The sequence below is a fragment of the Pleuronectes platessa genome, chromosome 16 (genome assembly GCF_947347685.1).
Source record: "Pleuronectes platessa chromosome 16, fPlePla1.1, whole genome shotgun sequence".
Classification (NCBI taxonomy): Eukaryota; Metazoa; Chordata; class Actinopteri; order Pleuronectiformes; family Pleuronectidae; genus Pleuronectes; species Pleuronectes platessa.
In genome coordinates, this window is record NC_070641.1 from 19,171,598 (window position 1) to 19,184,987 (window position 13,390).

The 13,390-nt window shown below is 39.4% G+C and overlaps 5 gene segments (V, D, J or C); all 5 read right to left on the bottom strand.

Annotated features, from left to right (window-relative positions):
* Positions 1-1,219: 1,219 nt before the first annotated feature.
* LOC128459177 (Ig heavy chain V region XIG14-like) lies at positions 1,220-1,658 on the bottom strand (the record flags this gene model as incomplete). The annotated part of the segment is given in 2 exon segments: positions 1,220-1,512; positions 1,603-1,658. Coding segments are annotated over 2 exon segments (336 nt in total), but the record flags the coding sequence as incomplete, so codon positions are not given.
* Positions 1,659-3,170: 1,512 nt separating this feature from the next.
* LOC128459174 (immunoglobulin heavy variable 4-38-2-like) lies at positions 3,171-3,630 on the bottom strand. The segment is given in 2 exon segments: positions 3,171-3,478; positions 3,569-3,630. Coding segments are annotated over 2 exon segments (351 nt in total).
* Positions 3,631-4,414: 784 nt separating this feature from the next.
* LOC128459164 (Ig heavy chain V region 914-like) lies at positions 4,415-4,980 on the bottom strand. The segment is given in 2 exon segments: positions 4,415-4,751; positions 4,839-4,980. Coding segments are annotated over 2 exon segments (369 nt in total).
* Positions 4,981-8,283: 3,303 nt separating this feature from the next.
* LOC128459165 (Ig heavy chain V region 914-like) lies at positions 8,284-8,846 on the bottom strand. The segment is given in 2 exon segments: positions 8,284-8,626; positions 8,714-8,846. Coding segments are annotated over 2 exon segments (369 nt in total).
* Positions 8,847-11,144: 2,298 nt separating this feature from the next.
* Positions 11,145-11,727, bottom strand: LOC128459168 (immunoglobulin heavy variable 1-3-like). The segment is given in 2 exon segments: positions 11,145-11,476; positions 11,572-11,727. Coding segments are annotated over 2 exon segments (366 nt in total).
* Positions 11,728-13,390: the final 1,663 nt, after the last annotated feature.

Sequence of the window (13,390 nt, forward strand, 5' to 3'; positions counted from 1 at the left end):
TTTTACAGTAAAAAATTAAGGCACATATATTTTGATTTAACATTTCAGAAATGCAATAATTTTTGATTTGGAAAAATAAACCATTATCAATGGGAATACAGATTCTTTGGCAATTGCTATGAGCAATCCCGTCCTTGTATAATATGAAGTGATAATTGTGTCTTCTGTGTTCTGGGGAGGAACTCAAACTGAGCATTGACCTACAGGCCAAGGTCCCTCTTCACCAGCCCTGTTTGTGATTCACAGGAGTTCAAGATGTAGCCAGGGGGAGGATTGTGTTCAGTTTGGGGGACTCAGAACTTCCTCTTTGCTATTTGCAGATGATGTGGTTCTGTTCGCTTCATCAGATTGTGACCTGCTTGTGTTCTGGGATGGATTGCAGCTGGGATGACGGTCAGCACCTTTAACTCTGAGGCCATGGTTCTCTGCTAGAAATCAACGGATTAATTATTTTGGTTGGGACGGAGATTCTACAACAAATGAAGGAGTTTAATTATCTCTGGGTCTTATTAATAAGTAAGGTAGAATTCAGCAGAAGACTGACCATTTAGAGCAATGTTGAAGGCTGAAATAACTCTTCCTCATAACTGCTGACTTATTTGCAACTTTTAGGACTCACTCCTGCAACATTTCCACACATGGCTCTCTAGCATGGGTCAGAATGCATTGAAGTGTTTGGCTGCCACGCCAGCAAAAGAAAAACACGTGTCTCATAAAGACTTGAACACGTAATTGCTATAAAATATGTTTTTCATGTTATTGTAGCAACTTTCATCACACAACAAGGAACTCTTCATGTCATAATAATGTACTGTTTATCATCTAACAGTAAAAACGTTTGACATCATGATGCCATAAATTAAAGAATAGAATATAATTGTGTGCAGAAAAGGGATAAATGGATGGATAAAGCTAATTTACATGATTTGATCAAGTTCTGCAACATTCTTTGTTTTAAGACGTGGAGATTCTGCTGCTTTTGAGCAAAGTGGGTGATTTCTTGAAATGTTATTCAGGAGGAATGAGTGAACTGATGAAAAGAGTTCCTGCAGTTATAAAACCTTCATGAAACGGACTGATTCCTCTTTACAGTAACAGTGAACTGATCTGAAATCACCAGTAGTCTTTGGGCTCCTCCTCTGGTGGCTTCATGTAACTAGTGTTCAGGCACTGAGGGGTTTTTGTTCAGGTCGGCTGATGGTTTGTATCATTGTGTGTCTCTGGCACAGTAATACACAGCAGTGTCTCCAGGCTGCACGTTCTGTCCCTTTAGAGTCAGTGTTTTCCTGGAAGTGTCTAATTCGATACTGAACTTGTTCTTGAATGAATCTTTAACGTTAGTGCTTCCTGTAGATTTATACCCAATCCACTCCAGTCCTTTTCCTGCAGGCTGTCTGATCCAATGTGTACCATAGGTGCTAACAGAATAAGAGACCTGGCAGCTGATGGTCAGAGGTTGACCTGGCTGCACAGTCACAGAGGCTGGCTGCGTCAAAGTTTCACACTTCACATCTGTTAAAAGAAGAATGTTTTGTCATAAATCATTAAGTTGTCCTGCAAAAGAAAAAGTGGTGACTCTTTGACAAATCCAGGGAGACTCACATGATCCAGCTGCCAACAGCATCAGCACAGCTACAGGAAACATGGTTAATGGTGAATCTGACGTGCCGTCAACTCCCCTGTCAGTCTGATGGGAAGTTTTTATAGTTGAGTAACAAGGAAGGTCTCTGAGTTTGCATAGAATCAAATAAACGAATCATCAGTGATGGTGTCACTGGGGGTAATAGAATAGAATAGGCTGCTCAGCTTTATTACATTAGCTTTTGGAAAACATGACAGGGAATCACCTCTGCTTACTATAAATTATGATGTTTTGATTTAATTATTTACTCAAGTTTAACATATTGAAATCACATTGTAAGGCTGATTAATCCGTTAGCTTTGCTTTTATTGTAAACAATTAAGGCATAAATGTAATCTTTTGAAATATCACATTTGTACCTCGTGAAACTTAATGATTATCTGATTTGGACAAATTTACCATTATCAATGGGAATACAGATTCCAGGGCCATTGCTACGAACAATTCCGTCCTTGTTTATTATGAAGTGATAATTGTGTCTTCTGTGTTCTGGGAGGAACTCAAACTGAGCATTGACCTACAGGCCAAGGTCTCTCTTCACCAAGCCTGTTATTGATTTACAAGAGTTCAAGATGCAGCCAGGGGGAGGACTGTGTCCAGTTTGGGGGACTCAGAACTTTCTCTTTGCTATTTAAAGATGATATGGTTCTGTTCACTTCATCAGATTGTGACCTGCATGTGTTCTGGGATGGATTGCAGCTGGGATGACGGTCAGCACCTTTAACTCTGAGGCCATGGTTCTCTGCTAGAAAACAATGGATTCATTATTTTGGTTGGGACGGAGATTCTACACCAAATGAAGAAGTTTTGTTTTCTCTGGGTCTTTTTAAAGAGTAATGTAGAATTCAGCAGGAGACTGATCGTTTAGAACAATGTTGGAGGCTTAAATAACTTTTCCTCATCAACTGCTGACTTATTTGCAACTTTTAGGACTCACTCCTGCAACATTTCAATACATGCCTCTCTAGCATGTGTCTGAATGCAGTGAAGTGTTTAGCTGCCATGCCAGAAAAAGAAAAACACATGTATCATAAAGACTTGAACAGGTTAATGTTATAAAAATATGTTTTTCATGTTATTGGAGCAATTTTCATCAGATGACATGGAACTATTCTTGTCATTAGAATGTTCTGTTTATCGTCTAAAATTGTAAAAACGTTTCACATCTTTATGCCATGTCTTAAAGAATAGAATATAAGTTTGCGCAGAACGGGGATAAATGGATGGATAAAGCTAATTTAGATGATTTGGTCAATTTCTGCAACATTCTTTGTTTTAAGTCTTGGAGATTCTGCTGCTCTTCAGCAAGGTGGGTGATTTCTTGACATGTTATGCAGGAGGAATGAGTGAACTGATGGAAAGAGTTCCTGCAGTTATAAAACCTTCATGAAACGGGCTGATTCTTCTTTACAGTAACAGTGAACTGGTCTGAAATCACCAGTAGTCTTTGGGCTCCTCCTCTGGTGGCTTCATGTAACTAGTGTTCAGGCACTGAGGGGTTTTTGTTCAGGTCGGCTCATGGTTTGTATCATTGTGTGTGTCTGGCACAGTAATACACAGCAGTGTCTCCAGACTGCACGTTCTGTCCCTTTAGAGTCACTGTGTTGCTGGAAGTGTCTAATTCGATACTGAACTTGTTCTTTAGTGAATCTTTATAGTATATGGTCGATCCAGCCCTGCTTCCAATCCACTCCAGTCCTTTTCCTGCAGGCTGTCTGATCCAAGCTGTCCACCTGCCGCTGCTGAGAGAATAAGAGACCTGGCAGCTGATGGTCAGAGGTTGACCTGGCTGCACAGTCACAGAGGCTGGCTGCGTCAAGGTTTCACACTTCACATCTGTTAAAAGAAGAATGTTTTGTCATAAATCATTAAGTCGTCCTGCAATATAAAAAGTGGTGACTCTATGACAAATCCAGGGAGACTCACATGATCCAGCTGCCAACAGCAGCAGCGCAGCTACAGGAAACATGGTTAATGGTGAATCTGACGTGAGGTCAACTCCTCTGTCAGTCTGTTGGGAAGTTTTTATAGTTGAGTAACAAGGAAGGTCTCTGAGTTTGCATAGAATCAAATATACGAATCATCAGTGATGGTGTCAATGGGGGTAATAGAATAGAATAGGCTGCTCAGTGTTATTAGATCAACTCTGTGAAAACATGACGGGGATTCACCTCTGCTTACTATAAAATAAGATGTTTTTAATCTCATTATTGCCTCAATTTTAACACATTTATTTATTCAATTTTATTTTATTATTTCATTGGTAAGAGACAGTGACTACAGACAGGATCTGGATGAAAGTAGTGGACATACATTTGTTGTCATGCTGTGAGAGCCCTGTAACCACTCAGCCATATATTTATCATTTAAAATCTAACGGCAACTGTCATTTATGTAGAAAGCCATGGTTTATAAATATCTCTCAACCTAATCAAGTCAAAGAAAAATCTGAGTTTAGTTTCCTTATTTTATTTGTCTTTATTTTGTGATATTGACTCAGCAACCATCTTTTCTTCAGATCCCAATATTGAATAAAACTGTTCAATCATGAGCTTCGTTTAAAAATCAGTATTATCAAAAATACAAAATAAATTCAGTGTTTATTAATCTGTTTAAAACTTTAATTGGAGGTATTTTTTATATATTAATACTTTTAAGTGTAGTTTAGGACATGGGGGGGGGGGGGGGGGCTTCAACATTTTTCAGTGCTTGAAGAGGAGAATATTTAAACACTCAATGAGTGACACAGGGACAGATGCAATGCTTTTTGTACAGCTCTGTGGCTTCCTGTGTTACTGTGGCTCTCGAGCACAATAATAAACAGCAGAGTCTTCAGTCGTCAGGCTGCTCATGTGCAGATACACCTGGTCCATGTCGTTGTTTCTGGAAATTGTGAAGCGATTCTTGACAGATGCTGAATAATATTTATCGGCTCCTGACGGAGCAGAAATGAAGGCAACCCACTCCAGGCCTTTTCCTTCAGCTTGTCTGATCCAGCTTATATCAGCAGAGTCATCAGATATCCCTGCATATGTACACGTCAGTTTGTGGGATTCTCCGGGCCGCTTCACCGCCGGTTCAGATTCAGTCAGAGTCTGACTGCAAACACCTGAGGAGAAAATCAGTTTGGTTATAGGACAGAGCCGAACATGAGCCTGGACGACAAAAAGGAAGAGAGCAGAGGTTTGGAATTCACCAGAAATGGCTGACAGCAGCAGAAATGTGAGACATTTAGTTAAAGTCATCATGGTCGTTTGTTGAACGTCTGGTTGGTGGTTTGGTTTGAAATCAGGTTGAAGGGAGATTAATACAGATGGAGGAGCTCATGATTTGCATTGACTCCTCCTCACAATGATGAAACTGTATCGATCAACTGAAGGGATTTTATCTCATTTCTTATTCCACTTATTTTAACTTTTTGTTCATTATATTATGATGTTAGTTACAAAATAATTTATACAAATATATTTAAAGTTTTCAGTTTGATATATTAATATAAAACACGTAATTACATCTCTCTCTCTCTCTCTCTCTCTCTCTCTCTATATATATATATATATATATATATATATATATATATATACACTACCGTTCAAAAGTTTGGGGTCACTTAGAAATTTCCATATTTTTCAAAGGAAAGGAGTGTGAAAATAAATAAAATTAATCAGAAATACGCTCTATATGTGGTAAATGACTTTTCTAGGTGGAAACTTCTGGTTTTTAATGAAATATCTAATAGGTGTATAGAGGCCCATTTCCAGCAATTATCATTCCAGTGATCTAATGGAACATTGTGTTTGCTAATCGCCTTAGAAGACTAATGGATGATTAGAAAACCCTTGAAAACCCTTGTGCAGTTATGTTAGCTCAAATGAAAACTGTTTAGCTAGTGAGAGAAGCTATAAAACTGGGCTTCCTTTGAGCTAGTTGAGAATCTGGAGCATCATATTTGTGGGTTCCATTATTCTCTCAAAATGGCCAGAAAAAGAGAACTCTCATGTGAAACTCACCAGTCTATTCTTGTTCTTAGAAATGAAGGCTATTCCATGCGAGAAATTGCGAAAAAACTAATCATTTTCTACAACGGTGTGAACTACTCTCCCTTCAGAGAACAGCACAAACGGGCTCTAACCAGAGTAGAAAGAGAAGTGGGAAATCCCTGGTGCACAACTCAGCAAGAAGACAAGTATATTAGAGTCGCTAGTTTGAGAAATAGACGCCTCACAAGTCCTCAACTGGCAGCTTTAATGGTACCCGCAAAACGCCAGTGTCAACATCTACAGCGAAGAGGCGACTCAGGGATGCGGGCCTTCTAGGCAGAGTGGCAAAGAAAAAGCCATATCTGAGACTGGCCAATAAAAAGAAAAGATTGATATGGGCAAAAGAACACAGACATTGGACAGAGGAAGATTGGAAAAAAGTGTAATTGACAGACGAATCAAAGTTTGAGGTGTTTGGATCACACAGAAGAACATTTGTGAGACGCAAAACAGTTGAAAAGATTCTGGAAGAGTCCTGACCCCACCTGTCAAGCATGGTGGAGGTAATGTGATGGTCCGGGGGTGCTTTGAAGCGTGGGCTGACATTTCTACAGATTACCTCAACAAATTAACAGCTAGAATGCCAAAGGTCTGCAATGCTGTAATTGCTACAAATGGAGCATCCTTTGACGAAAGCAAAGTTTGAAGAACAAAATTCATATTTCAAATAAAAATCCATATTTCTAACCTTGTCAATGTCTTGTCTATATTTACTATTCATTTTGCAACTCATTTGATAAATAAAAGTCTGAGTTTTCATGGAATACAAGAAATTGTCTGGGTGACGCCAAATGTTTGAACAGTAGTGTATATAGATGTAATTTTGTTTCTATAAGTGCCAAATGAAAGTAAATTATGGTAATTTGTCAATAATTGTAATTTTTTCTTCTAAAAAATCACTTAAACTTTATTATCTTAACTTACTTGTATATCAGTTTTGTAAAATATTATTATCGGAGCAACTAATGGATTTTGAGACGATCAGAAAACACAATTTGTTGTATGTTTTTATTATTTATCATGAACTAAAATTAAAAACACTGCTCTGTGTGTCCTTCACCAGATGGGTTAATGGCAGAGTTTAAATTTATGTACCTGCATGAGTGTGTCTGTGCATGTGTTTGGGACAAATAAATGTATCTTAATCTCTTAATCTCTTAATCTTAATGTCAGTCACTGTGATGTCAGAGTATTAAAATTGGTATAAATAGTGACTGTTAAATGACGTTATGACCCATGTCTGATTCCTCTTTACAGCAACAGTGAACTGGTCTGAAATCACCAGTAGTCTTTGGGCTCCTCCTCTGGTGGCTTCATGTAACTAGTGTTCAGGCACTGAGGGGTTTTTGTTCAGGTCGGCTGATGGTTTGTATCATTGTGTGTATCTGGCACAGTAATACACAGCAGTGTCTCCAGGCTGCATGTTCTGTCCCTTTAGAGCCACTGTTTTGCTGGAAGTGTCTAATTCGATACTGAACTTGTTCTTTAATGAATCTTTATATTTTGAATCTCCTGTATATTTCATCCCAATCCACTCCAGTCCTTTTCCTGCAGGCTGTCTGATCCAAGCTGTCCAGTAGCTGCTGAGAGAATAAGAGACCTGGCAGCTGATGGTCAGAGGTTGACCTGGCTGCACAGTCACAGAGGCTGGCTGCGTCAAAGTTTCACACTTCACATCTGTTAAAAGAAGAATGTTTTGTCATAAATCATTAAGTTGTCCTGCAAAAGAAAAAGTGGTGACTCTATGACAAATCCAGGGAGACTCACATGATCCACCTGCCAACAGCAGCAGCACAGCTACAGGAAACATGGTTAATGGTGAATCTGACGTGCCGTCAACTCCCCTGTCAGTCTGTTGGGAAGTTTTTATAGTTGAGTAACAAGGAAGGTCTCTGAGTTTGCATAGAATCAAATATACGAATCATCAGTGATGGTGTCACTGGTGGTAATAGAATAGAAAAGGCTGCTCAGTGTTATTAGATGAGCTCTGGGAAAACATGACAGGGAATCACATCTGCTTATGAAATATGATGTATTTTTGATCTCTTATTTACTCAATTTCAACACATTTATCTATTAATATTTATTTTGTATTTCTTTATCTGTAAGAGACAGTGATTACAGACAGGAACTGGAGGAAAGTAGAGGATATAAATTTGTAGTCGTGTTGTGAGAGCCCTATAACCACTCAGCTATAAAAAGTTTTCATTTAAAATCTAACGGCAACTGTCATTTATGTAGAAAGCCATGGTTTACATATATCTCTCAATCTGATCAAGTCAAAAAAAAATCTCAGTTTAGTTTTCCTTTTTTTATTGGTCTTTATTTTGTGATGTTGACTCAGCAACAATCTTTTCTTCAGATCACAAAGTTGAATAAAATTGTTCAATCATGAGCTTAGTTTAAAAATCAGTATTATCAAAAAAATAAATTCAGTATTTTTTAATGTGTTTAAAACTTTAATTGGAGGTATTTTTTTTGTATATTAATACTTTTAAGTGTTGCTTAGGACATGGGGGGGGGGGCTTCAACATTTTTCAGTGTTTGAAGAGGAGGATATTTAAACACTCAATGAGTGACACAGTGACAGATGCAATGCTTTGTGTACAGCTCTGTGGCTTCCTGTGTTACTGCGGCTCTCGAGCACAATAATAAACAGCAGAGTCTTCAGTCGTCAGGCTGCTCATGTGCAGATACACCTGGTCCATGTCGTTGTTTCTGGAAATTGTGAAGCGATTCTTGACAGATGCTGAATAATATTTATTGGCTCCTGATGGAGCAGAAATGTGTGCAACCCACTCCAGGCCTTTTCCTTCAGCTTGTCTGATCCAGCTGATTTCAGCAGAGTCATCAGATATCCCTGCATATGTACACGTCAGTTTGTGGGATTCTCCGGGCCGCTTCACCGCCGGTTCAGATTCAGTCAGAGTCTGACTGCAAACACCTGAGGAGAAAATCAGTTTGGTTATAGAACAGAGCCGAACATGAGCCTGGACGACAAAAAGGAAGAGAGCAGAGGTTTGGAATTCACCAGAAATGGCTGACAGCAGCAGAAATGTGAGACATTTAGTTAAAGTCATCATGGTCGTTTGTTGAACGTCTGGTTGGTGGTTTGGTTTGTCATCAGGTTGAAGGGAGATTAATAGAGATGGAGGAGCTCATGATTTGCATTGACTCCTCCTCACACTGATGAAACTGTATCGATCAACTGAAGGGATTTTATCTCATTTCATATTTTACTCGCTTTAACTTTTTGTTCATTATGTTATGATGTCAGATACAAAATGTTTTATATAAATATCTGAATATATATAATTAAAGTAAATTATGGTAATTTGTCATCAATTGTAATTTGTTCTTCTCAAAACGGGGAAACTTTGTTATCTTTATTTAAATTTATATCGCTTCGTAAAAATAATAATCTTGTAATAACTAATGGGTTTTATTTATCAAAACTAAAATTATACATGCTGACATGTCATATACTGTGATGTCAGAGTACTAAAAGTAGTATAAATAGTGACTGTTAAATGACGTTATGACCCATTTCTGATTCCTCTCTACAGTAACAGTGAACTGGTCTGAAATCACCAGTAGTCTTTGGGCTCCTCCTCTGGTGGCTTCATGTAACTAGTGTTCAGGCACTGAGGGGTTTTTGTTCAGGTCGGCTGATGGTTTGTATCATTGTGTGTCTCTGGCACAGTAATACACAGCAGTGTCTCCAGGCTGCACGTTCTGTCCCTTTAGAGTCACTGTTTTGCTGGATGTGGCTAATTCGATACTGAACTTGTTCTTTAATGAATCTTTATATTTTGAATCTCCTGTATATTTCCACCCGATCCACTCCAGTCCTTTTCCTGCAGGCTGTCTGATCCAAGCTGTAGCGTAGCTGCCAAGAGAATAAGAGACCTGGCAGCTGATGGTCAGAGGTTGACCTGGCTGCACAGTCACAGACGCTGGCTGCGTCAAAGTTTCACACTTCACATCTGTTAAAAGAAGAATGTTTTGTCATAAATCATTAAGTTGTCCTGTAAAAGAAAAAGTGGTGACTCTATGACAAATCCAGGGAGACTCACATGATCCAGCTGCCAACAGCAGCAGCACAGCTACAGGAAACATGGTTAATGGTGAATCTGACGTGCCGTCAACTCCCCTGTCAGTCTGATGGGAAGTTTTTATAGTTGAGTAACAAGGAAGGTCTCTGAGTTTGCATAGCATCAAATATATATACGAATCATCAGTGATGGTGTAACTGGTGGTAATAGAATAGAATAGGCTGCTCAGTGTTATTAGATCAGCTCTGGGAAAACATGACAGAGAATCACCTCTGTTTACCATAAAATATTATGTATTTTGATCTGATTATTTAATCAATTTTAACACATTGAATTCATATTGTGAGACTGATTAAACCGTTAGCTTTGCTTTCACAGTAAACCTTTGACCATTGAACCATACATTTGTTGACAGTGTGATGATCCAATCACAGGGTCTCGGACCAGAAGGAATTATTAACTGAAAGCAATGCTGTTTGTTAGTGTACACTGAAAAAACTGACCCTGTGTTGTAGTAAAAATATACATATTAGATTAACTCTCACATTTTCTAAATAAAATTATTTAATAGATTCTGTGGCAGCTAGTGTGTGTTCACTCTAAGGCCGTCATTGTGACACTAGCTTTAAAAATCCTCTGTCAGTCACTTTTTTAAAAGAGGAACTTCAACATATTCACATGTCACTGATGAATTCTTAACCAGTGGGTGGTTGAGTTTGAAGGGTTCATAGTTCACTATGAAGAGATCACCCTGCCTTTAAGCTTGTGCATGCTGGAAAACAATCCTGGATGTATAATATGTCCATGGATACACTCAAGTGCAGAAGAGATCATTTGGAAATGATGAAAATGAATGAATGGATGGGGGAAAGGATCTTTTGGATGATGATTTTGTATCACAAATATGTGATGATGTTTTTTGACATGAGGAGGTGTGAATGTATGTTTTAAATCTTTATCAGTGCTACAGCTGAATAGGTTATATTTCGAGTCTAGTCTTAACTTGCTAGATAATACTAACTGTACTTCAGACAGATTCTCTGCAGCAGACTTTAGGAGCTTTTCAGTCAAGTCATCATGAAACTCAGAAGCAAAGATCTTCATCTGCCTTCTTCATGTTCAACAAAGAAAGAAACATTAACTCGTTGATTAGTTTTATATTTGGTCAGGATCACTTGGCATTTAGTGTAGAGCGACAAATGCCATATTTCTGACTTTTGACTGTTTGGAACCAAATAATGAAGACAACAACAAAAAATGAACTATGATTAATTTTGATATACTATATATCATTATACGGCTGTAAAAATGTGTCTAAAGCGTGTAAAGGACTTAATGGATGTGGGAAAACAGATGTTCCTGAGATCACATTGCTACTTGTGGTCTCTGGAGGTTTTTGTTCAGCAGCTCCACTGTCCTCAGTCACTGTGGGTATCGAGCGCAGTAGTAAACAGCAGCATCTTCTGCTTTCAGACTCTCGACCTGAAGGAACTGAGTGCTGCTGGAAACCTCCTCAGTCATGATGAAACGGTTCTGAAATGAGCTGCCATAGCTGGCAGAGTTTGAACCTGTGTTCATCCACCCGATCCACACCAAAGCTTCCCCCGGCCTCTGCCGTATCCAGACCATATTGTGGGATGTCATGGAGTACCCTGATATGACACATGACATCTTCACCGTCCCTCCAGGTGTTTTCACCTGCGATGGAGACTGGTTCAGTTTGATCTCACTCCGAACTCCTGTAAGTAAAGAGATGATGAACATTATCCAGCAAACCTGTAAACCACACGTTAGACACGTTACAAAATAATAAAAGCAGGATTGATTTTCTAACCATGAACAGTAACTACAAATAATAAACCCCAGACAAGTGTGTTTTCCATTCTCTGACAGACACTGTAGTTCTTTGACTTGAGATTAAAGTTGTGAATTAGCCGGTCTGTGTGTTCTGAGAGTTACTGGTGTTATAAGGAGGGAAGAGTTTGCATAGACCTCCCTCTACAGGTCTGAGAGGGAACTTGAAACTGTTTGTTTTTTCCCCCATTAACCACAACAGCAGACAAATATGTAAAATGAAGTTCTGCTGTAACAAAAATCTCAATCAAATCCAAATAGATCAAATGAAATGGTATCAATGCACAGTCTCTTTGTCAGCAGTATGGCTAGTTGAACCTACTCTCTGTTTCTATACGTAACTGTATGCAGCTCCAGTTTTCATGATTCAGCCTGTTGGTCAGTCGACAGACAGGAAATGAAGTGAGTCTGCTGTAGCTTCTTTTTACCAGAGCATCATTTAAGGTGGGCTAACTGATTCAGGGGAACAACTGTTGATATAACAAACAGAATCAGCCGTGACAGTGTCTGACTGTCTGTTTCTTCAGGGGAAGACAGTCAGACTGTTCAGTTTCTGCTGCACCACCAGTGTTCCCACTGGCTGCTGCCTGCTCTAGGGACGTTATGCACTTGTGTGTGGATGCCGCAGCACGGTGCACAAGGCTTCTCCCACTGGTCTCTCCACTGTTGAAACGGCTCACTGATGCTCATGTCGGTCTTTGACCTTTCATTATTTGGTTGTTGTCTTTTGGTTAGCTACTGTCTGTGGTGCTTCAGCACTTTGCATTTGGAGCGCTACTGTGAAAATGAAGTGGTCATAACGTCCTGTGAGATAGCGGTGTTAGCCACCAACAATAGTGTTCTGAAACAGTTGTGGCGACGTAGAGTATGTTATTCACGGCCACTTTTCCAGGTTGTCTGGAAACCTGCTTTTTTGCTGTGGTCTTTGGACATGGTGAACCGGCCTCAAACTGACTGAGAGTAATAGATATTGCTACTGCCACCACTGATAGTAGCAAACCACTATAGGCCTACATGATTATGTCAAGTTCTGCAACATTCTTGGTTTTAAGACGTGGAGATTCTGCTGCTCTTGAGCAAGGTGGGTGATTTCTTGAAATGTTATTCAGGAGGAATGAGTGAACTGATGAAAAGAGTTCCTGCAGTTATAAAACCTTCATGAAACGGACTGATTCCTCTTTACAGTAACAGTGAACTGGTCTGAAATCACCAGTAGTCTTTGGGCTCCTCCTCTGGTGGCTTCATGTAACTAGTGTTCAGGCACTGAGGGGTTTTTGTTCAGGTCGGCTGATGGTTTGTATCATTGTGTGTATCTGGCACAGTAATACACAGCAGTGTCTCCAGGCTGCACGTTCTGTCCCTTTAGAGTCACTGTTTTGCTGGAAGTGTCTAATTCGATACTGAACTTGTTCTTCAGTGAATCTTTATAGTATGAATTTGATGTGTCTTTCATTCCAATCCACTCCAGTCCTTTTCCTGCAGGCTGTCTGATCCAAGCTGTCCAGTAGCCAAGAGAATAAGAGACCTGGCAGCTGATGGTCAGAGTTTGACCTGGCTGCACAGTCACAGAGGCTGGCTGCGTCAAAGTTTCACACTTCACATCTGTTAAAAGAAGAATGTTTTGTCATGAATCATTAAGTTGTCCTGCAAAAGAAAAAGTGGTGACTCTATGACAAATCCAGGGAGACTCACATGATCCAGCTGCCAACAGCAGCAGCACAGCTACAGGAAACATGGTTAATGGTGAATCTGACGTGCCGTCAACTCCCCTGTCAGTCTGTTGGGAAGTTTTTATAGTT